The sequence below is a fragment of the Schistocerca gregaria genome, chromosome 4 (genome assembly GCF_023897955.1).
Source record: "Schistocerca gregaria isolate iqSchGreg1 chromosome 4, iqSchGreg1.2, whole genome shotgun sequence".
Classification (NCBI taxonomy): Eukaryota; Metazoa; Arthropoda; class Insecta; order Orthoptera; family Acrididae; genus Schistocerca; species Schistocerca gregaria.
Window position 1 is genome coordinate 33,608,338 of NC_064923.1, and position 22,042 is coordinate 33,630,379.

The 22,042-nt window shown below is 44.2% G+C and overlaps 1 protein-coding gene across 1 annotated transcript in view; it reads right to left on the reverse strand.

Annotated features, from left to right (window-relative positions):
- Nucleotides 1-22,042, reverse strand: part of LOC126267970 (glucose dehydrogenase [FAD, quinone]-like) — a 63,050-nt gene that overhangs the window by 13,537 nt on the left and 27,471 nt on the right. The window contains 1 exon segment of the mRNA XM_049973316.1: nucleotides 9,428-9,778. Coding sequence (XP_049829273.1) covers nucleotides 9,428-9,763 — 336 coding nt within the window. The 5' untranslated portion in view covers nucleotides 9,764-9,778.

Genomic DNA, 22,042 nt, shown 5'->3' on the forward strand with positions numbered 1-22,042 from the left:
TTTCCTTCCCACTACATATAAAGCGAGGAAAAAGCGACTACCTATATGCCTACGTATGAGCACTACTTTCTCGTAATTTTGTGGTTCTTAGTCAAATGTGCGTATTGGTTACGGCAGATTCGTTCTGCAGTCAGTTTCAAATTCCGGTTCCCTAAGTTTTCTCAGTAGTGTTGCTCGAAAAGAATGTCGCCTTCCTTCCAGAGGTTCGAATTTAAGTTCCGAGCCGTCTCTGTGACGGCTGGATTGCCCCAGTTTGAATTACCGCCTACTGGCAACCTCCCGGAGGTGGGCGACGTAAACTTCTCGCTGCGACAAAGAGGGCTGACCGAGAGTGGTTGCAGTTTCGTTAGACCGGTCGGGGCGCACCGTCTGGCAGCCGCAGGCTCCCACCCGTTGTTGGGTCGAGTGGCCACGAAGAGGTTTATGAAAGGAGCCGCAGGAATTGCTGCATCCTGCCATTCGCCGAATTTTGGACTCTCAGCGGCGTTAAGCGGCCACATGAAAAGTAAGGTGATGTGGTCGAGATGGCCGTTTGCGACCGTTTAGCCTATGTTGATTTGAGTGGCCGTTACAGCTCGTAAAGGCGTATTCACTGGTCAGTCTATCGAATGACTTAGCTGATTGTAGTGAAGTACATTATCGGTGAGCATCGTGGTTATTGTTTTGAGCCCACGTGGTCTTCGATGGGCGTGCTTACCTTGACAGAATCGTATTTGTTACATTACGTGCTATTCAGTTTACTGTGTGTCCTCTCATTCATTTCATCATTGCTGACAAAGTTGTCGTTCACATTTTGGAAGGAGGGCTGTATATGAGTAAAGTTAACGTGTGAGCTATCAATTCACTATAGTAATTGACTCGTCTGTTGTGTAAGGATTACTTGTGGTCATTGTAATATTATTTATTCTGAAATGCAAGTCGATGAGCTCGTTGCGTAAATTTAAATCTTCTCTTGCCAATTGCTAGCATGGCCTTTATCTGTCATCTTAGTTAACGGGATTCGTTTATGTAAACATTATCTGTGGGCGCATCAAAATTGTTTATTCTAATTGCATGAAGGTGAACCCAGCACAAAATTTGAAAATTGTTTTGGTTGATTCCAAGTACCCTTATATCATATTGTTTCATTAGCTGCTGTCTTAATATTAGTTGTTTTTTGAAGGTAAAAGGGGAATGAAAGGGCAAATTGCAATTTTCCCTGTTCATTGGTCTTAAAAGTTGTATTTTATTTTAATGGAAAAGCTTTGTGTGATAAAATTATAAGGCTAATTGGGTATTGAAAGAATTTCTATTGAAATATTTGTGGTTACTAAAAGCGTGAAACTTTGTTCATTGGAATGTCATTACGTATATCTACAGGTAATTTTTACCACTGTGTACAAACTCTAGAGACTCATCAGTTAAAGTATAGAGAACAAAAGAGGCTAATGAACTCATATCCCGAAATGCATGGTTTCCATCCTAGAGACCATTTATTCAGTCACACATTGTTACAGAGTCTGTGATCTAATACGCGCTGTGCCATACAGCCACAGCTACAGCATATGTTCAAACTCGATGTCATGTGCCTCAACGCTAGCCTTAGTATGTTCTGTCCGACACGTTCACATCGGCCAGGCTGCATCCGTATGAATACGCTGCCCCAGTGTCTCCTCATCTGGAATGGGCTCTTCATACCAGATACTTCTGAGATGGCCCCATAACCAGAAATCCTACGGGTTGAGATCCGGTGAACGAGCAGGCCATCAAACTAACTCCCTCGTCCGATCCATCGACCAGGACAGGACTGAGATGAGTCCGGACGTTAAAGATGAGGTGGCCTCTGCAGAACCAACATACAGAAGCCACATAACCGTTCGAATCATCAATGGCACTTCTTCCAGTAGCGGATGCAAAGTCACCCGCAAGAAACGCCGATAATACCGCACGGTTAGGCGGCGTGAAATGACTACTGGTCCCAAAATACGGCCAAAAGCTATCCCTGCCCACACATTCCGGCAGCACCGCCGCTGATGACGCTATCACCATACCATGGAGTCTTCATACTATTCCACAGATGACTGTTATGAAAGATGAAGATACCACTCCACATAAAGGTGGCCCCATCTGTGAATAAGATAGATGACAGAAACCCCGGTATCGTGGTTGCCTGGTGAGGAAACAGGTGACAAAATCGCTCCCAACGTGGAAATTCTGTCGCCAGTAAGTCCTGCACACGCTGTACGTGATAAGGGTAGTGACAAGTGTCATGGATAATGTTCCATCGGCCACGCTGCATCCGTATGAATACGCTGCCCCAGTGTCTCTTCATCTGGAATGGGATCTGCGTACCCGATACTTCTGAGATGGCTCCATAACCAGAAATCCTACGGGTTGAGATCCGGTGAACGAGCAGGCCATCAAACTAGACTCCCTCGTCCGATCCATCGACCAGGACAGGACTGAGATGAGTCCGGACGTTAAAGATGAGGTGGCCTCTGCAGAACCAACATACAGAAGCCACATAACCGTTTGAATCATCAATGGCACTTCTTCCAGTAGCGGATGCAAAGTCACCCGCAAGAAACGCCGATAATACCGCACGGTTAGGCGGCGTGAAATGACTACTGGTCCCAAAATACGGCCAAAAGCTATCCCTGCCCACACATTCCGGCAGCACCGCCGCTGATGACGCTATCACCATACCATGGAGTCTTCATACTATTCCACAGATGACTGTTATGAAAGATGAAGATACCACTCCACATAAAGGTGGCCTCATCTGTGAATAAGATAGATGACAGAAACCCCGGTATCGTGGTTGCCTGGTGAGGAAACAGGTGACAAAATCGCTCCTAACGTGGAAATTCTGTCGCCAGTAAGTCCTGCACACGCTGTACGTGATAAGGGTAGTGACAAGTGTCATGGACAATGTTCCATGCGGTCGCCTGGCTACCCTGTACTGGCGGACCAACTGTCCGGTACTGACACGGCGATCGCCTTCCACAGCGTTAATCACATTTTTCTCCTCATATTTTTCTCCAAGTCTGGTGTCGGAACATTTCTGGTACGTTCTTCATGATTTGCTGCTTCCTGAAACGACACTGTCTCAGAGAAGCGGCGAAACATTGTTTCAAATATTGAAAACTGTGATGGTTGTCGAAGGGGATAGGTCTCCTGATGCAACCTTCTTGCCTGCCGCTCGCTGCCACTTGCCTTCCCGTAAGTAAACACCGTGTCGGCAAGCTCTCGATGCGACTACGGGACCACTGTGTACTACGCTGTATCAGATCCACTGCAATGCGAGTCAGCAAAATAAGGGAATCGGAGCCAACATTACCAATTACTATGTCAGGAGAGGGCGCTAGGGCACATCTACATCTACATCTACATTTACACTCTTAAAGCCACCCAACGGTGTGTGGCGGAGGGGACTTTACGTGCCACTGTCATTACCTCCCTTTCCTGTTCCAGTCGCGTATGGTTCGCGGGAAGAACGACTGTCTGAAAGCCTCCGTGCGCGCTCTAATCCCTCTAATTTTACATTCGTGATCTCCTCGGGGGGTATAAGTAGGGGGAAGCAATATATTCGATACCTCATCCAGAAACGCACCCTCTCGAAACCTGGCGAGCAAGCTACACCGCGATGCAGAGCGCCTCTCTTGCAGAGTCTGCCACTTGAGTTTGTTAAACATCTCCGTAACGCTATCACGGTTACCAAATAACCCTGTGAAGAAACGCGCCGCTCTTCTTTGGATCTTATCTATCTCCTCCGTCAACCCGATCTGGTACGGATCCCACACTGATGAGCAATACTCAAGTATAGGTCGAACGAGTGTTTTGTAAACCACCTTCTTTGTTGATGGACTACATTTTCTAAGGACTCTCCCAATGAATCTCAACCTGGTACCCGCCTTACCAACAATTAATTTTATATGATCATTCCACTTCAAATCGTTCCGCATGCATACTCCCAGATATTTTACAGAAGTAACTGCTACGAGCGTTTGTTCTGCTATCATATAATCATACAATAAAGGATCCTTCTTTCTATGTATTCGCAATACATTACATTTGTCTATGTTAAGGGTCAGTTGCCACTCGCTGCACCAAGTGCCTATCCGCTGCACATCTTCCTGTATTTCGTCAGTTTAATAAACAGCAATTGATAGGAGGTCCAAATGTTTTTCGTGGACTCCATCTGAACTTTACCTGTGATGTACAAACATTGTTTGGTGGGAGTACCTGGCTTACACTTGCTGTTGTATGGGGCAATCAAGCAGATTATGGTGGCCTTGAAGCATTTCCAGATGCTAATATTTTGGCTTCACTCCGATCTGATGCGGATCGCAAATGCTCCAGCAGTACTGAAGTATGGGTCACACTAGAGTCCTATAATCAGTCTCCTTTACAGATGAACCACACTTTTCCAAAATTCTCGTTGATTCGTCTTCCCTACCACAACGTATGACGTATGAGGAACAATACCACCGTCTAGGAGGCAATTACGCATACTGTAACTGTAGCTGCACGTATTAGACTGCAGCCTCTGTAAGAAGGCATGATTGAATGAAAGGTGTCTAGCATGGAAACCATGAACTTCCGGACATAAATTCATGAGATCTTTTTACGTACGTATACTCTTATCGATCAATCCCTAGAGTTTGTACGCGGTGGAAAAAATCACCCTGTCTACATCCGAGCACCAGCACTTCACTGTGCGCCACAATCTCCGTAAAACTTGCACGTTCTTCGAACCTACCGGTAACAATTCTAGCTGCCCTTCTCTGAATTGCTTCGATGACTTTCTTCACTCCGATCTGATGCGGATCGCAAATACTCCAGCAGTACTGAAGTATGGGTCACACTAGAGTCCTATACTCAGTCTCTTTTACAGATGAACCACACTTTTCCAAAATTCTCGATCATTTGTCTTCCCTACCACAATCTTCACACTCTCGTTTCATTTCATACCGCACCGCCACTTTACACTCAGATATTTAACTGGTGTGACTATTAACCAGGGCACTATTAATGCTGTATCCCAACATTACGGGTTTGTTTTTCCTACTCATCGATATTAACTTACATTTTCCTACATTTAGAGGTAGCCGCCACTCATCGCAGCAACTAGAAATTTTGCCTAAGTCATCTTGTGTCTTCCTGCTGTGTCTCGTCTTCAACACTTTTCCGTACGCCACAGTATTGTCCGCCATATCACTTCCCTTGGCCATTCCTGGCGATACCCACGTCTTTGCTGAATGCTCGCGCGTCGAGACGATGTATTGGGATCTATTACTTAAGAAGTCTTCGAGCTACCCACATATCTGGGAACGTATTCCATTTGCTCGTAGTTTCGTTATCAGCCTGCAGTGAGGCACCGTGTTAAATGCTTTTCGGAAATCTAGAAATATGAAGAATACCTGTTAACCCTTATCCATAGTTCGCATAAGGGCAAGCTGAGTTTCACACGAGTGATGCTTTCTAAAACCGTGACGATTCCTGGACACAAGCTTCTCGGTCTCTAGAAAATTTATTATTCAAACTGAGAACACATTCAAGAATTGTGCAGCAGACCGATGTTACGAATATTGGTCTGCAGTTTGCGGCTTCGTTCTTTTACCCTTATTACATACGAGAGACACCTGCGATTTTTTCCCTGTCACTTACGCCTCCTGGGCGAGAGATTCGCTATAAACGCAGCTACTCAGGGCTGGTGCGGCAGCAGAGAAACACGGATCAGGTGGTGAAGCACGGAGGACGCGGGGCAGCACGCCGCCACGTCGTGTTCGGCGAGGCTGTCCCTGGTGCGTACCTTCTCCCCTGTGTCTACCCAGTGTTGGCCGGGGGCTAAGGCACGATGCATCTTTAACCCTAGATATCCGGGGCGGACAAACTAGTATACATTACGTGCTTTCCGGTGATTTTAACTTTCTTCTTGCCTCATTGCGTACGCGGAACGCATGCGCTTGGGTTTTATCCGGGTAGGGTTTCAAGTGGTTGTCGTCTTCGAGAGCTCTCTACCACGTGGTTGTAACAGAACTGCCCTCGTATGGCAGCGAAACTTGGTGGGTACGCGGAAAAGATTTACGCTGAAAAGAAATGAGAAAATTAGTTCCAGTTTTGGCCACCAGGTGCAAATATGGCGCCGCGAAGCATCTCGTTGACGTCTCCGGTGCTCATACTGAACAGACTGTGTAAGTGCCTCATAGTAATAAAATCAACATTATGCCATTTTCACTTTTTTGATCTTTTCTATCCATGTCCCGTTCTTAATCCATTCGTATGGAAACATTTCTATACGTCTTTCTTTCACTCAAAGCGCCAGGTTTGAGCCTCATGGTCAAAACTGGAACTAATTTTTTCCAACCTAAATCGCTTCCGCATTAACGCATTAGAATCTCTACCAAGTTTCGCTGCCAAACGGTAGTCATACTGTATCTCTATGAGTAGTTGCTCTTTAATTATAGATGCCCGGTATTTCTTCAAATGTTACTCCCTGAGCAGCGACAGTTGGGTCATCTACATGGATGAAACATCGGGTTCCATTATTGAATGATTGACCATTGGTGTACATGTTGTATAATACTGGTGCCAACACACTTCCCCGGAGAAGGCCGTTCTTCTACATTCCTCGTCTACTGCTTTTGTGATTTTGGGTGACAAAAAATCGTCTGTTCTGCACTAGAAACTGAATAAATTGCGTCAATCAGGAATCCTTAGTATTTGTGTACAACTTCTTTGTTAGTTTCTTATGATTCACTGCATCATAAGCAGCTATCAGATAGATAAAAGCAACTCCTGTAATCTGTTTTCTTTCTTACGCTTACAAGATGTGCTGGGTTGATTTCACTGAGTATCTGACTATTACATGACTTTCTTGTCCTGAAACCTAACTGTTCTTTAATGATGTTCCTGTCGACAGACTCAGAAATTCTATTTAAAATTATTGTTTACAGAACATTAAAGAAGTGTCATGGAAGTTATACACGTCATAAGTTCTTAGGGTACGCGGTTCTTTACCTGTTTCAAGCAATGCCGCTACCCTTGCCTTGCTCCACATCTGTGGGATTGTCACAGTAGAAACACCAGTGTTAATCAGTTTCTCGATCCAGTTGACAATGGCAGGGCTTCAGCTCCTGCCCTGTGTTTCTCTGCTGCAGGGTGCCCCGCACCAGCCTGGAGCATCTGCATTTATAGCGAATCTCTCGCCCAGAAGTCCTAAGTGACTGGAAAAGAAATCGCAGGTGTCTCTCATGTGTAATAAGCCGCAAACTACAGACGAATATCTGTAACATCAGTCTGCTGCAGAATTCTTGAACGTGTTCTCAGTTTGAATAATAAATTTTGTAGATACCGAGAAGCTTGTGTCCACGAATCAGCACCGTTTTAGAGAGCATCACTCCTGCGAAACTCAGGTTGCCCTTTTGTCACCCACACCTGGAGCTTTCTTACTTTTAATGCCATGAATAGCACTTCTCAGCTCCTCGGTTATCACCGGTACGCAACCGAAATCTCTTACATACTTCGTAACTATTGGTACATTGTCGGCAACTTGACACTATTCATTTGTTAACTGATTTAAGTGGTTTACTGCGTATTAGTATTATCGTATCAAAGCTCTGATGACACGCGGCCCTCTCCAGGTATCTGCTAGGTCAAAAATAGATTTACATAACAAAGATTTGATAAATATAATTCTGAGATTCGTGCATGAATGTGTGTAGTTCCCCTACGTATAGATCGCCATACAAGAGTCGTTCTCAGGGCTGGCTACCTGTTGTCAAGTCAGCGAGACATTGCTGACCCGTGAGGTCCGTCCGTGACCGACGACTTCTGTGTGGGAAGCGGCTCCCCACCCTGCGCTGCTCAAGTCTGAGTTACCTGTGCCTGCCGAGCAGTCGGAATAAAATGTAACCTTTAGCAAGCAAAATGCCGTCCAGAGTAAGAGAAAGCTCACAGGAGCTGCGGCCGCCCATCATCTTCCATAATGATGGGGCACCCCCACCTTGGAGTCCGGACTTGCGGAGATGCCGAATGACACATTCCCTGAGAGGTCAAATGGCTCTTTATGGTCCCATTGCTTTGGATCTGTGATCTCGTGATGCATTAACGACAGAAATCGTTTTTTAGGCTTATGTCGAGGATCGCGTGTGCACAACAGCAGTCTATGCCATTGCACTCTTTGTGGACGAATCAAGGAAGCTTTCGGAACCGCTGATGCTAAAATGCTGACGCATACATGGGCGTAACTAGAATGTCGTCTTGGTGATATACAAGCAACTAGTAGGGCACACACAGAAGTTCTGACATTACAAGAAAAATATCTGAGAGCTGCTAAACTTTTTATAACCAATCGTGATGATCTCCCTTTAATAGTTTCCAGATCATAATTCTCTGAAATGATGCCAGCTCTTTATGGAGACAGTGTACATCACTGCACAGCAATTGTCATCCAGTCACCAGCGCACAGTTACAGACTGCCTATCTAACGGATTCCAGAGGAAATAAAAATTTTATTTTCAGCATTTCGTTCAAATATTAAAATTCTGACGTAGTCCCTCTTAACAAGTATGGTATTACGTTAATGTTTCAACACAATAACACAAGTATTAGAACTAGAAACTGTGTAAATGTCTCGAGGAATAACTCACGATGCGCAGATTACCCTATATTCACACAATAAAGAGTGGGAGCGTTTAGTGACTTCCATCAAACCTTACACATGATTTCAAATATACTCGAAACTTTTTCTCGTTGACACTCTCCACAAAATAAACAGTGGCAAAACGTTTATTGCTAACTTCATTTTCCTGTTCATCCAGTAAAATTTCAACACCAGGAGTGACAGTTTGATTTAATAGTTCTTCTACTAATAACTCTATTCACAACACGTTTTGCTGACTGTACCTACATTTGTTATACTGAATGTATATGCAAAATTATCATTGTACGACACAACTGAGGAGACCTGACGTTATGTAGAACAAGATATGTGAAAACCTAAATTCTGTGGAAGCTTTAGAGAAGAGAGTTGGACTTTTTATAAACCTTGGTGGTAGCACCGTTGTTACTTGCAGGCACTAGCCCAGACCAGTGGCACTCACATCGCTCCAGACCAGTGCAGCGCCCCTGCTATCCCATACCACTGCAACAGCCCTACTATTCCATGCCAGACCAGCACCCCTACTATTTCACATCACTACAGTGTCGCTGCTATTCCACACCACTGCGGCGTCCCTACTGTCTGCGATCCCATACCAGTCCTGCTAGTGTATACCAGTTCAGTGACCCTACAGTTCCATACCTGTGCAGTGCCCTACAATTCCATCCCTGTGCAGTGCCCCTACTATTCCACACCAGTGCAGTGCCCTTAGTACTGGGTATTATTCGGAGGCGAAAGTAGCGTGGCGGGCTGTGAATGCCGTTCGCCGGTTTGGGACGGTACCTCGGTCTTCTGTAGCGTCGGGAAGAGCCGCGGCACGTCGGAGGTGGGCGGCGGGTCGCCGCCGGCCTCGAGCAGCAGCACCGTCCAGTCGGGGTTCTCCGAGAGGCGGGCGGCCACCGTCGCCCCCGCAGACCCGGCGCCGACCACCACGAAGTCGTACTCCGGCAGCGGGCTCGCCGTGTCCGGCGGGTAGGCGCTGCGGTCCCCCAGCAGGCACTGCGCGTGCACCAGGGTGGCCAACAGCTGCGCGAACAGCGCTCCCCCGGCGCCGCCCACGGCGCAGGTGTCAGGGGCGACCGCCGCCCCCGTCCAGTGCGCCGTGCTCGCAGTCTCCATGCCGCGTTTCTCTGGCTGCCGACACAAATGGTGGGCGGTGAGTGTGTGTAGCTCACCAGCTAGGCCACGAGACAAATTCTACTTTTCACGAAAGCAGAACTTCGAGTTTAAATATTAAACTGAATACTTGTTTTCGACAACGTAATAGTCCACAAGGAGCAGCCATACTTTGCACATAGTACAGCAGTGATTTCAGCATAGTGTACTAAGAATTGCCGAAATTACCTTCTTCTTAACACGGTTAAAAACTGGGCAGTAGCCCTCACAACTACGTGTCTGATGGAGGTCAGCTAAAATATCAGCATAAATAGTGGAAATCTTAAACGACGATGAACAACAATAATATCGTATTTGTTTATCTGTACTTGCCGAATACGTTAATTGATTTATTACGCTATTCTAGGTAGCTACCTCATTTCTAAATGCTCCTGTTTAATAACAGCTATTGAATATCTTCTCTTATAAGTTGTTCTATAAAGGATATGTTTTCTTTTTCTCTGTCACTCGGTATTATAATGTATTTTCGAGATGGGATTACATCTGTTATGAATATTGTAAACATTTGCAAGTCATTGTCCCATGTATTTATTTCATGTTTTAATCTGAATCAAACGTAACGTATCATATGATTCTGTTGTATTATTTCGCGTAAATTTAATGGTATGTCATTTATGTAAAAGCGCTTTGACGTGGTACGAAATATTATCTGAGCCGTAGTAAAAATTGCTGTTTTGAAAAGTGCGCCGCAGCGCGTAGTGTAAAGCAAAAAATGGTTCCAATGGCTCTGAGCACTATGGGACTTAACATCTGTGGTCATCAGTCCCCTAGAACTTAGAACTACTTAATCCTAACTAACCTAATGACATCACACACATCCATGCACGAGGCATGATTCGAACCTGCGACCGTCAAGTCGCGCGGCACCGGACTGAGCGCCTAGAACCGCGAAACAGTGTAAAGCAGTCGCCCTCCGTTGCTGGCGGTGGCGCCGCTGTGGCAATCGCAGCTTTGGTGTCTCCCTCTGGTGTGAAAGGGGAAAGCTAGCCTGTTCACACGAATTTAAGGGGCGCTATGAGCTCGGCAACAGGTTAGTCTGTCGGTCGGGGGAAGTTAGTCAGCCAGGGGAGTCTGTCAGTCTCGGCGAGTCTAGTAGACCGATCAGTCGGAGAGAGGCTAGGTCAGTCTCGCGTCACCAGTTGCTGGTCTGGCTCTCGTTTGCATTTGTGCTGCAGTTGGTGTCTGTCTGTCGTCGGAGTGCTAATATGTCTGTCATTTGGATCGAACCTTAAAGCCAGAAAATGAGAGTCTTCTCACTCCTCCAGTAACAGAACTGAGCGAGTGCTCGCCCGGTCCCTGCATCTGAGTCTGCGCGTTAGGCCGCCAGTCTGCTCGAGTTGCTCGGGCAACGGTCATTGGCGGTTGGATCGGTCGGTTGGTCGGTCGCGCACTGAGACACAAGCTGTCTTGTCCTTCTTGAGCGTCTGCGCTTGTGAGGTCGCCACGTGAGTCCAGTGGGCCGCGCCGTATAGCGAGGGGTAGTGGCTTCCCGGTAGGCACGAAAGCAACAGGAGTCAAACCTCGACATCGGTCTGGCTGCTGCGAGCTGCAACGCCGTGAGACGGGAGATCGGCGCTCCTTCCTGGGTCCGTTACAGCGGCTGGTAGCGGACGGTTCGGGAGAGCGTTTTGGGGGCGCTGCGCCAGGTCTTCGCCAGAAATCGCAGTTATTAGAGGCTGAGTGATTAGTGATAGGTTGTTTAAGTTACTTGTTAAATTCTACTTGTGTTGTTGGCCAGTCTCTCGTCCCCAGCTTGCTCGTTTGTCTCTCGTCCGCATTTGTTAGGCAGTTAGTCTGTCTGTCGGTCTGCCGTATGTTAATAGGTGCCTCTGTCATGTTTGTCGGATTCGGTGTTAACGGATTTATAGAATTAAAGTAAAGGCCGAATTCCTGAAATATGTTTTTACCTTGCCTATCATCTTGCGAGGCGGTATATGTGTAATGTAGAGCATGTTGTACACTTTATGTAAGTCTGAATTGCATGGGTTTTATTTAAATAGTCGTTTTTATAAAGTTGCCACCCTTCCACCGTAAGAGCCCTTTTAAAAACAAATTCCACTTTTGGTGGAAAATAATTTCTTTGTGTGAGTGTTTGTACCATTTCCATCCCTCCTACGGGGTGCATAGTTAATGTATTTGTGTGAGTTGTTAAAAATTTTAGTTTAAAGTAATCTGGTGTGTTGCAGATTTGCACCAGTGTAGTTGTTCAGAGGTCATTGTGAGCGGTTGTGACTACGGCCGTGTTGAAAGGGAGCGGCAAGGATCTCAGCCCGAAAGCTCCTACTGTAACAAAAAAATAAGAAAAATTTATTCTGGTAGCTTTTCTGCTTATAATTTTAAATCTGTTTTGAAAAAACTTTCAGGAATAAAATTCACATTTGTTAAATTGTAACTTGATATTTCGAGGGCGCTTTTCTGCTTATAAATTTTAAATCTGTTTTTGAAGAGGCTTTTATGAATAAAATTTCCATTGGTTGAAATTTAGTTTGTTTCCATCAGTTACTCCTTGGCAACCGCTTTCACACTCACATAGTGTGTTAATTATCTTAATGAATCGCTAGTAAGTAAAGTAAATTCTTTAAGAAAAGATTTTGAAAGCATATACCACGGTTCATTATCTTTCTAAAAATTTGTAGAAGCAGAAGAAAAACTGAATAGAACAGTCTAAGTCGGGACTTGGAAGTGTAAAAATAGATGGAAGGAGCGTGTCGGGTTTTTGGTAGAAAATGAGTTGTATCTTGTATGAAGATGGTGTTTTTATAGTAATTGATAGACGGATCAATGTGAAGATGAGAACACGAGTTGGAAGTGCAGCTAGTCTTGTGCTGGAACTCGCTCACATAGTGAGTGACGGGTAGGCCTACAGACGTGACGTTAATTATACGCACACTAATTATTTCACGGGAGGAGAAGAGGTTTTATTTCCAGAGCAAGTCAGAAGACTTTAAAAACCACAACAGCACGTTTTTTGTCGTGGAAGTTGGACGAGTTAAAGAAGAAACCAGAAACATTGTACTGAAAAATGGTTCAAATGGCTCTGAGCTCTATGGGACTTAACTTCTCAGGTCATCAGTCCCCTAAAACGTAGAGCTACTTAAACCTGACTAACCTAAGGACATCACACACATCCATGGCCGAGGCAGGATTCGAACCCGCGATCGTAGCGGTCGCGCGGTTCCAGACTGTAGCGCCTAGAACCGCTCGTCCACTCCGGCCGGCCATTGTACTGAGACAAGCGTGACATACAAGTTTCCAGAAAAGTATTGCATCAGCACTGTCGCAGTAAAACAGTACATTTTGCAGAAGAGACCTGAATTCAATGCAGAAGATGGGTCGCAAGATATATTTAGAATAAATAAGATTGCAAGAAACAAGATTTTTGAAGACAGAAGGTTTAACAAGAAACCAGCACAAAAGACAACGGGAGGTCAACAATAACAATGCGTCGAGATGCCGAGAACGAAAAGCAGTTTCATCAGAAAGAGCTGTATTGTGGTATCACTGTGGCAGTGTGCAGAATTATTATCCATCCTATTTTGATGGAGAAGAAACTGAACTACGCCAGTACCAATGGCAGTGTTATGAAGAGGGACTGTAATCAACTGTTTCGTGTACTAAGAGATATTTTCCAAAATAAGTCTATCAAGGGTAAGGGCTAAACTCCACTTTTGTCTTGGAACATAAAAACTAATAAACGGTAAAACAGCTGCTAAATATATTTCAGTGTGGTCGTCCTTTACTGTGTGTTAAAACAGAGTGCATATTTCAGTCTGGCACAATCCAGTCCCACTTCCTTACCTAAAATAGTTCTTAAGTTTAACAGTGTGAGCTCCATGGCTAGGCAATGCCTTGGAGCGCCGACAGGAATTTATTTGATATGCTTCAAAATTAATTTGCATCTGCCATGTTGTCTAGTCGCACGAATCGCCAAACATCTGCAACTCGTCAACATTAGAGATTTGTGGCAACAGCGTTAACCTCCATGGGACATAAGATAACCAACGTTTTTCGTCTCGCTATATATAACCCTTAGTAGATTTTTCGCATGCTCATTTACAAAACACAAAGAACAGTGGAAATCGAATAAGTTAACCAAATGAATGATTGGATATTTAATGCATTTTATTTTCTATCAGGCAAAACCTTTCTCGCGGTAAAAATCTATTGTGCTACTAAAGTGGGTTATGAAAACATTAATGCTGAACGTTAAATCTACCACACGCGACTGCTGAAATAACAAATTACGTTGTCATTTTTCCAAATATGTTCATTTGCAATTGCTCAGATTTATACATACTTAATGAGATCAGGACTAAATCCGTACAATACCACACGCAGACTGCTGAGATGACAAATGACGTTGTAATTTTTCCAAATATGTTCATTTCCAATTTCTCAGATTTACACATACTTAATGAGATCAAGACTAAAATCCAACTGTTTTCACTGATTTACTACCGATATTTTGATCGAAAGTACTCATTGCTGAACTCAAGCAGAACGTCGCAGAGAAAGGAGTACTCACAAGTAGAGCTGCAGAGTGCTTACGAACGGTTAGTGACTCTGATTCATATTTTAAATGTTTTGCTGGCTACAAGAGGTGAAGTGCTAACATTACGGTTGCAAAGGGCAGTGTGCGTAAGCAAACAGACAGTGGTGGTTCCGAAGCGTTCTACTACATGACAGAAAAGAGAAGACGTAAGCAATGATATTTTAAGTCCTTTACTCGATGCACTCATTAGTCACACGTACAAATAAGGCCATCAATTTCTGTAGTTCCAAGTAACATACCTACGAACCTACAAAATAACGGTATCAGACAAATATGGCAAAAAATTTCTCATAGGTAGAGTTTAAGAAATTTTGGGCGAGCAAGTAGCTCAATACTAGAGTAGCGGAAAGGTGGAGGAAGAAGGCCAGCGTTCACTCTGTCTGCTTGCAGGGGGGTCTCGTACGAGATGTGGAGGAGGCCCTACCAGCGGCGATAGAGAGCACTGGGTGCATCCGACCGCAAATTGTTGCTCATGTCGGCACCAATGACTTCTGCCGTCTGGGTTCAGAGGTCATCCTCAGCTCGTACAGACAGTTGGTGGAATTGGTGAAGGCGGAAAGCCTCGTTCGCGGGGTGGAATCAGAGCTAACTATTTGTAGTATCGTTCCCAGAACCGATCGCGGTCCTCTGGTTTGGAGACGAGTGGAAGGCTTAAACCAGGCCCTCAGACAATTCTGCGGAGATCTGGGGTGCAAATTTCTCGACCTCCGCTATCGGGTGGAGAAATGTAGGGTCCCCCTGAATAGGTCAGGCGTGGACTACACGCCGGAAGCGGCTGCAAGGGTAGCGGAGTACGTGTGGAGTGCACATGGCTTTTTTTTAGGTTAGAGAATTCCCTCCCTAGGCCCGACAAGACGCCTCCTGAGACGCGGCAAGGTAGGAGTAGGAAAAATGCAACAGGGAATAACAATATTAATGTGCTAATAGTAAACTGCATGAGCGTCTATAGAAAGGTCCCATAACAGCTCTCATTAATAAACGGTCACAACGCCCATATAGCACCAGGGACAGAAAGTTAGCTGAAACCAGGCGTAAACAGTAATGAAATCCTAAACTCAGATTGGAATGTATACCGCAGAGACAGGCTGGACAGTGAAGGGGGAGGCGTGTTTATAGCGATAAGAAGGGCAATAGTATCGAAGGAAATTGACGGAGATTCGAATTGTGAAATGATTTAGGTGAAGGTCACGGTTAAAGCAGGCTCGGACATGGTAATTGGATGTCTCTATAGGCCCCCGGGCTCAGCAGCTGTTGTGGCTGAGCACCTGAAGGATAATTTGGAAAATATTTCGAGTAGATTTCCCCACCATATTATAGTTCTGGGTGGAGATTTTAATTTGCCGGATATAGACTGGGAGACTCAAACGTTCATAACGGGTGGCAGGGACAAAGATCCCAGTGAATTTTTTTTAAGTGCTTTATCTGAAAAGCAGTTAAACAGAGAACCGACTCGTGGCGATAACATATTAGACCTTCTGGTGACAAACAGACCCGAACTATTTGAAACAGTTAATGCAGAACAGGGAATCAGCGATCATAAAGCGGTTACTGCATCGATGATTTCAGCCGTAAATAGAAACATTAAAAAAGGTAGGAAGATTTTTCTGTTTAACAAAAGTGATAAGAAGCAGATTTCAGAGCACTTGACGGCTCAAAACAAAAGTTTTGTCTCAAGTACAGATAGTGTTGAGGATCAGTGGACAAAGTTCAAAACCATCGTACAATATGCGTTAGATGAGTATGTGCCAAGCAAGATTGTAAGAGATGGAAAAGATCCACCGTGGTACAACAACCGAGTTAGAAAACTACTACGAAAGCAAAGGAAACTTCACAGCAAACATAAACATAGCCAAAGCCTTGCAGACAAACAAAAATTACGCGAAGCGAAATGTACTGTGAATAGGGCTATGCGAGAGACGTTCAATGAATTCGAAAGTAAAGTTCTATGTACTGACTTGGCAGAAAATCCTAAGAAATTTTGGTCTTATGTCAAAGCGGTAGGTGGATCAAAACAAAATGTCCAGACACTCTGTGACCAAAATGGCACTGAAACAGAGGATGACAGACTAAAGGCCGAAATACTAAATGTCTTTTTCCAAAGCTGTTTCACAGAGGAAGACTGCACTGTAGTTCCCTCTCTAGATTCTCGCACAGATGACAAAATGGTAGATATCGAAATAGACGACAGAGGGATAGAGAAACAATTAAAATCGCTCAAAAGAGGAAAGGCCGCTGGACCTAATGGGATACCAGTTCGATTTTACACGGTGTACGCGAAGGAAATTGCCCCCCATCTTGCAGCGGTGTACCGTAGGTCTCTAGAAGAGCGTAGAGTTCCACAGGATTGGAAAACGGCACTGGTCATCCCCGTTTTCAAGAAGGGACGTCGAACAGATGTACAGAACTATAGACCTATATCTCTAACGTCGATCAGTTGTAGAATTTTAGAACACGTATTATGTTTGAGTATAATGACTTTTCTGGAGACTAGAAATCTACTCTGTAGGAATCAGCATGGGTTTCGAAAAAGACGGTCGTGTGAAACCCAGCTCCACGAGATTCAGAGGCCCATAGACGCGGGTTCACAGGTAGATGCCGTGTTTCTTGACTTCCACAAGGCGTTCGATACAGTTCCCCACAGTCGTTTAATGAACAAAGTAAGAGCATATGGACTATCAGACCAATTGTGTGATTGGATTGAGGAGTTCCTAGATAACAGAACGCAGCATGTCATTCTCAGTGGAGAGAAGTCTTCCGAAGTAAGAGTGATTTCAGGTGTGCCGCAGGGGTGTGTCATACGACCGTTGCTATTCACAATATACATAAATGACCTGGTGGATGACATCGGAAGTTCACTGACGCTTTTTGCAAATGATGCTATGGTGTATCGAGAGGTTGTAACAAAGGGAAATTGTACTGAAGTGCAGGAGGATCTGCAGCGAACCGACGCATGGTGCAGGGAATGGAAATTGAATCTCAATGTAGACAAGTGTAATGTGCTGCGAATACATAGAAAGATAGATCCCTTATCATTTAGCTACAAAATAGCAGATCAGCAAGCAGTTAATTCCATAAATTATCTGGGAGTACGCATTAGGAGTGATTTAAAATGGAATGATCATATAAAGTTGATTGTCGGTAAAGCAGATGCCAGACTGAGATTCATTGGAAGAAACCTAAGGAAATGCAATCCGAAAACAAATGAAGTAGGTTACAGTTCGCTTGTTTTCCCACTGCTTGAATACTGCTCATCAGAGTGGGATCTGGGTTGATAGAAGAGATAGAGAAGATCCAACGGAGAGCAGCGCGCTTCGTTACATGATCATTTAGTAATCGCGAAAGCGTTACGGAGATTATAGATACACTCCAGTGGAAGACTCTGCAGGAGAGACGCTCAGTAGCTCGGTACGAGCTTTTGTTAAATTTTCGAGAACATACCTTCACCGAAGAGTCAAGCAGTATATTGCTCCCTCCTACGTATATCTCGCGAAGAGACCATGAGGATAAAATCAGAGAGATTAGAGCCCACACGTAGCATACCGACAATCCTTCTTTCCACGAACAATACGAGACTGGAACAAAAGGGAGAACCGATAGAGGTACTCAGGGTACTCTCCGCCACACACCGTCAGGTGGCTTGCGGAGTATGTATGTAGATGTAGATTTCCGGAAGGGAAAATATTGCACACATATGATTTAGCCAAAGAGTGGTAACCGGAAGACGTAAAATAGCATTATTTACTGATTTCAAAAAAGGGATTTGACTTTGAGGACAAAGACATGAACGACAAAACCATTAAATAATTTGGTGTTAAAAGGAAGAATGGTCAACGAAATTTGCAGCTCTGCTACATGCGCATTATCTCAAAGTAATTCTCAGAATATTTCCACCATGCTTTTGGAAACAAATGAAAGATATGCAATTTGGAGTTCACACATCCCAAAATCTAGGAACTAAATGTAATGTGAAGCAGTTGCAGATAGCAGTACTTTAAGGAAGTCCGAAAGAAGCAAATACTCAAAGGACTAATTAAGAAGAAATAGAAAAAAAAGAACTGGTCCTAGAGCTCCCTCTGAAACAGAAATAAGATTCATGGCAAAGGTCTACATCTACATCTGCATCTACATGACTACTCTGAAGTTCACATTTAAGTGCTTAACAGAGGGTTCATCGAACCACAATCATACTATCTCTCTACAATTCCACTCCCTAACAGCGCGCGGGAAAAACGAACACCTAAACCTTTCTGTTCGAGCTCTGATTTCTCGTATTTTATTTTGATGATCATTCCTACCTATGTAGGTTGGGCTCAACAAAATATTTTCGCATTCAGAAGAGAAAGTTGGTGACTGAAATTTCGTAAAAAGATCTCGCCGCGACGAAAAACGTCTTTGCTGTAATGAATTCCATCCCAATTCGCGTATCATTTCTGCCACACTCTCTCCCCAATTACGTGATAATACAAAACGAGCTGCCATTTTTTGCACCCTTTCGATGTCCTCCGTCAATCGCACCTGGTAAGGATCCCACACCGCGCAGCAATATTCTAACAGAGGACGAACGAGTGTAGTGTAAGCTGTCTCTTTAGTGGACTTGTTGCATCTTCTAAGTGTCCTGCCAATGAAACGCAACCTTTGGCTCACCTTCCCCACAATATTATCTATGTGGTCTTTCCAACTGAAGTTGTTCGTAATTTTAACACCCAGGTACTTAGTTGAATTGACAGTCTTGAGAATTGTACTATTTATCGAGCAATCGAATTCCAACGGATTTCTTTTGGAACTCATGTGGATCACCTCACACTTTTCGTTATTTAGCGTCAGCTTCCACCTGCCACACCATACAGTAATCTTTTCTAAATCGCTTTGCAACTGATACTGGTCTTCAGATGATCTTACTAGACGGTAAATTGCAGCATCATCTGCGAACAACCTAAGAGAACTGATCAGATTATCACCCAGGTCATTTATATAGATCAGGAACAGCAGGGGTCCCAGGACGCTTCCCTGGGGAACACCTGATATCACTTCAGTTTTACTCGTTGATTTGCTGTCTATTACTACGAACTGCGACCTCCCAGACAGGAAGTCACAAATCCAGTCGCACAACTGAGACGATACCCCATAGGTCCGCAGCTTGATTAGAAGTCGCTTGTGAGGAACGGTGTCAAACGCTTTCCGGAAATCTAGAAATACGGAATCAACTTGAGATCCCCTGTCGATAGCGGCCATTACTTCGTGCGAATAAAGAGCTAGGTGCGTTGCACAAGAGCGATGTTTTCTGAAACCATGCTGATTATGTATCAATAGATCGTTTCCTTCGAGGTGATTCATAATGTTTGAATACAGTATATGCTCCAAAACCCTACTGCAAACCGACGTCAATGATATAGGTCTGTAGTTAGATGGATTACTCCTACTACCCTTCTTAAACACTGCTGCAACCTGCGCAATTTTCCAATCTGTAGGTACAGATCTATCGGTGAGCGAGCGGTTGTATATGAGTGATAAGTAGGGAGCTATTGTATCAGGGTAATTTGAAAGGAACCTAATCGGTATACAATCTGGACCTGAAGCCTTGCCCGTATCAAGCGATTTGAGTTGCTTCGCAACCCCTAAGGTATCTACTTCTAAGAAACTCATGCTAGCAGCTGTTCGTGTATCAATTCTGGAATATTCCATTCGTATTCCCTGGTGAAGGAATTTCGGAAAACTGCGTCTAATAACCCCGCTTTAGCGGCACAGTCGTCGGTAACAGTACCTTTGGCACTGCGCTGCGAAGGCATTGACTGCGTCTTGCCGCTTGTGTACTTTACGTATCACCAGAATTTCTTCGGATTTTCTACCAAAATAAAATGTGTTCCAAAATACATAAAAACACAGGTAGGTAGGACAGAAAAAGCAGTCAATTGAAGTAAAGTGGGGAAACATTACAAGAGGACGAATTGAAAAATCTGCAATAGGTATAGTAATTTGTAAAATGATATGAGCATATAGTTTAATGGAAATCATTTCGAGTAAGTTTATTTCTTCTAATACAAAACTGAAACACGATACTGCAGTTTTTTGTTGTGTTTTGTTTTGCTTACGTTATTGTCTAGATCACGGAATGCAGCAGTGTGTTTCAAATCCGACGTTTGACTTAACCTCGGTTATTTTCAGATAAATATCAAGTAAACTTGGAAAACATCAGTGGGGTTCTCAACTGCTACTGCATCTAAGGGTATTACCACTTTTGTCATTCTCTTTATAACCAAGGGAAACGTCCCACAGCTTTAGTCAGCATTGAGAGATTGCGACCAATTTCATTTAATTTCAGTGACATTGCTTAACATTGCTCGAGACAAAATAAAAGAATAGTATGTTTGTGTGTGTTTATCTGCTGCAGTGGTGAGACTAAAACCTTAATATACATGTGAATTCTTTAGACTGAATTACAAGCTGGATACTCTAGAGGCACTTGGGATCATTTGGTATTTCAGAAAATAATGTCTAGGACACAATAAGGGGCTACACGTCTTTGGACATTGCAGCCAATGAAAATCCGCAAGCTAAGGATAATTCTTGTACTTCTGGAAAGAGAAGTCAATCCCAGTTTCGCATGTACAATATAACTGGAAGCAAACAACAAAATAATACCGAAAACAAATATAAACACTTTTGGAACTAAGATCATCAGTTAAAAGGCTGCCAAGGAATAGAAAAAGGAATGTGGGAACAAAATGCACAGAAGGGACACACCTGTGGAGGAGGCGAGGGAGGACTGCAGAAGTTCTTTAATTTTTTACTTTTAATGAACCATCGCTTGATGTATAAACGTGGTTCTTGAAATGCCCATTTAGCCACTGTGTCCAGTTGAGTGGTCTGAGAGGGATCGCAGCTCAGCTGCCCCCAGCACCAGCTTCCGCACATAGGCGTTACGTGAAGGTGGGCCTGCACTTGCCCCCGTTACTAATGTGTTTTTGGAGCTTGAACATGAAATTTGGTAAGGGAAGTTTGTAATTCTAATGATTTGATGTGTAAGAAAAATAAAAATAGAAGGCAGGATCTGGGTGAACACCTCGCAGCTGTTATTTCGATCTGTTGATATACGCCAAGGGGGACAGTTGAAAATGTGTGCCCCAATCGGGACTCGAACGCGGGATCTCCTACTTACTTGGCAGACGCTCTATCCATCTGCGCGACTGCAGGTATTTATCCCTTGCACGCTCCCCTTGAGACGTTCATTCTCAATTAACGTCCACACACTACGTTCGTAGTACCCCTGCCCATTACACTCATTAGTCACGGCAGACAATCTGACCGTCCCATAAGAGTTCGGGCAATGCGTGTGCATCTTCTCAGAAGAAGAATAAGGTCAATGGACGGTTAGCCTTAACAATATGAAGATGGTATCTGTTCTTCCGGACATATCCTAAAGAACAGATACCATCGGTGACCATGCAGCTCTCTCAGAATGAAATGATTACATCAAGATCCTAAGCTGTCGACAGGCGTTGATATACATCAATCGGGACAGTTGAAAACGTGTGACCCGACCGGAACTCGAACCTGGGATCTCCTGCTTACATGACAGACGCTCTATCCATCTGTACCCTCGGGGGCTCAGATGAATAGAGCGTCTGCATGTAAGTAGGAGATCGCAGGCTCGAGTAATTTTGCCCTAAGAC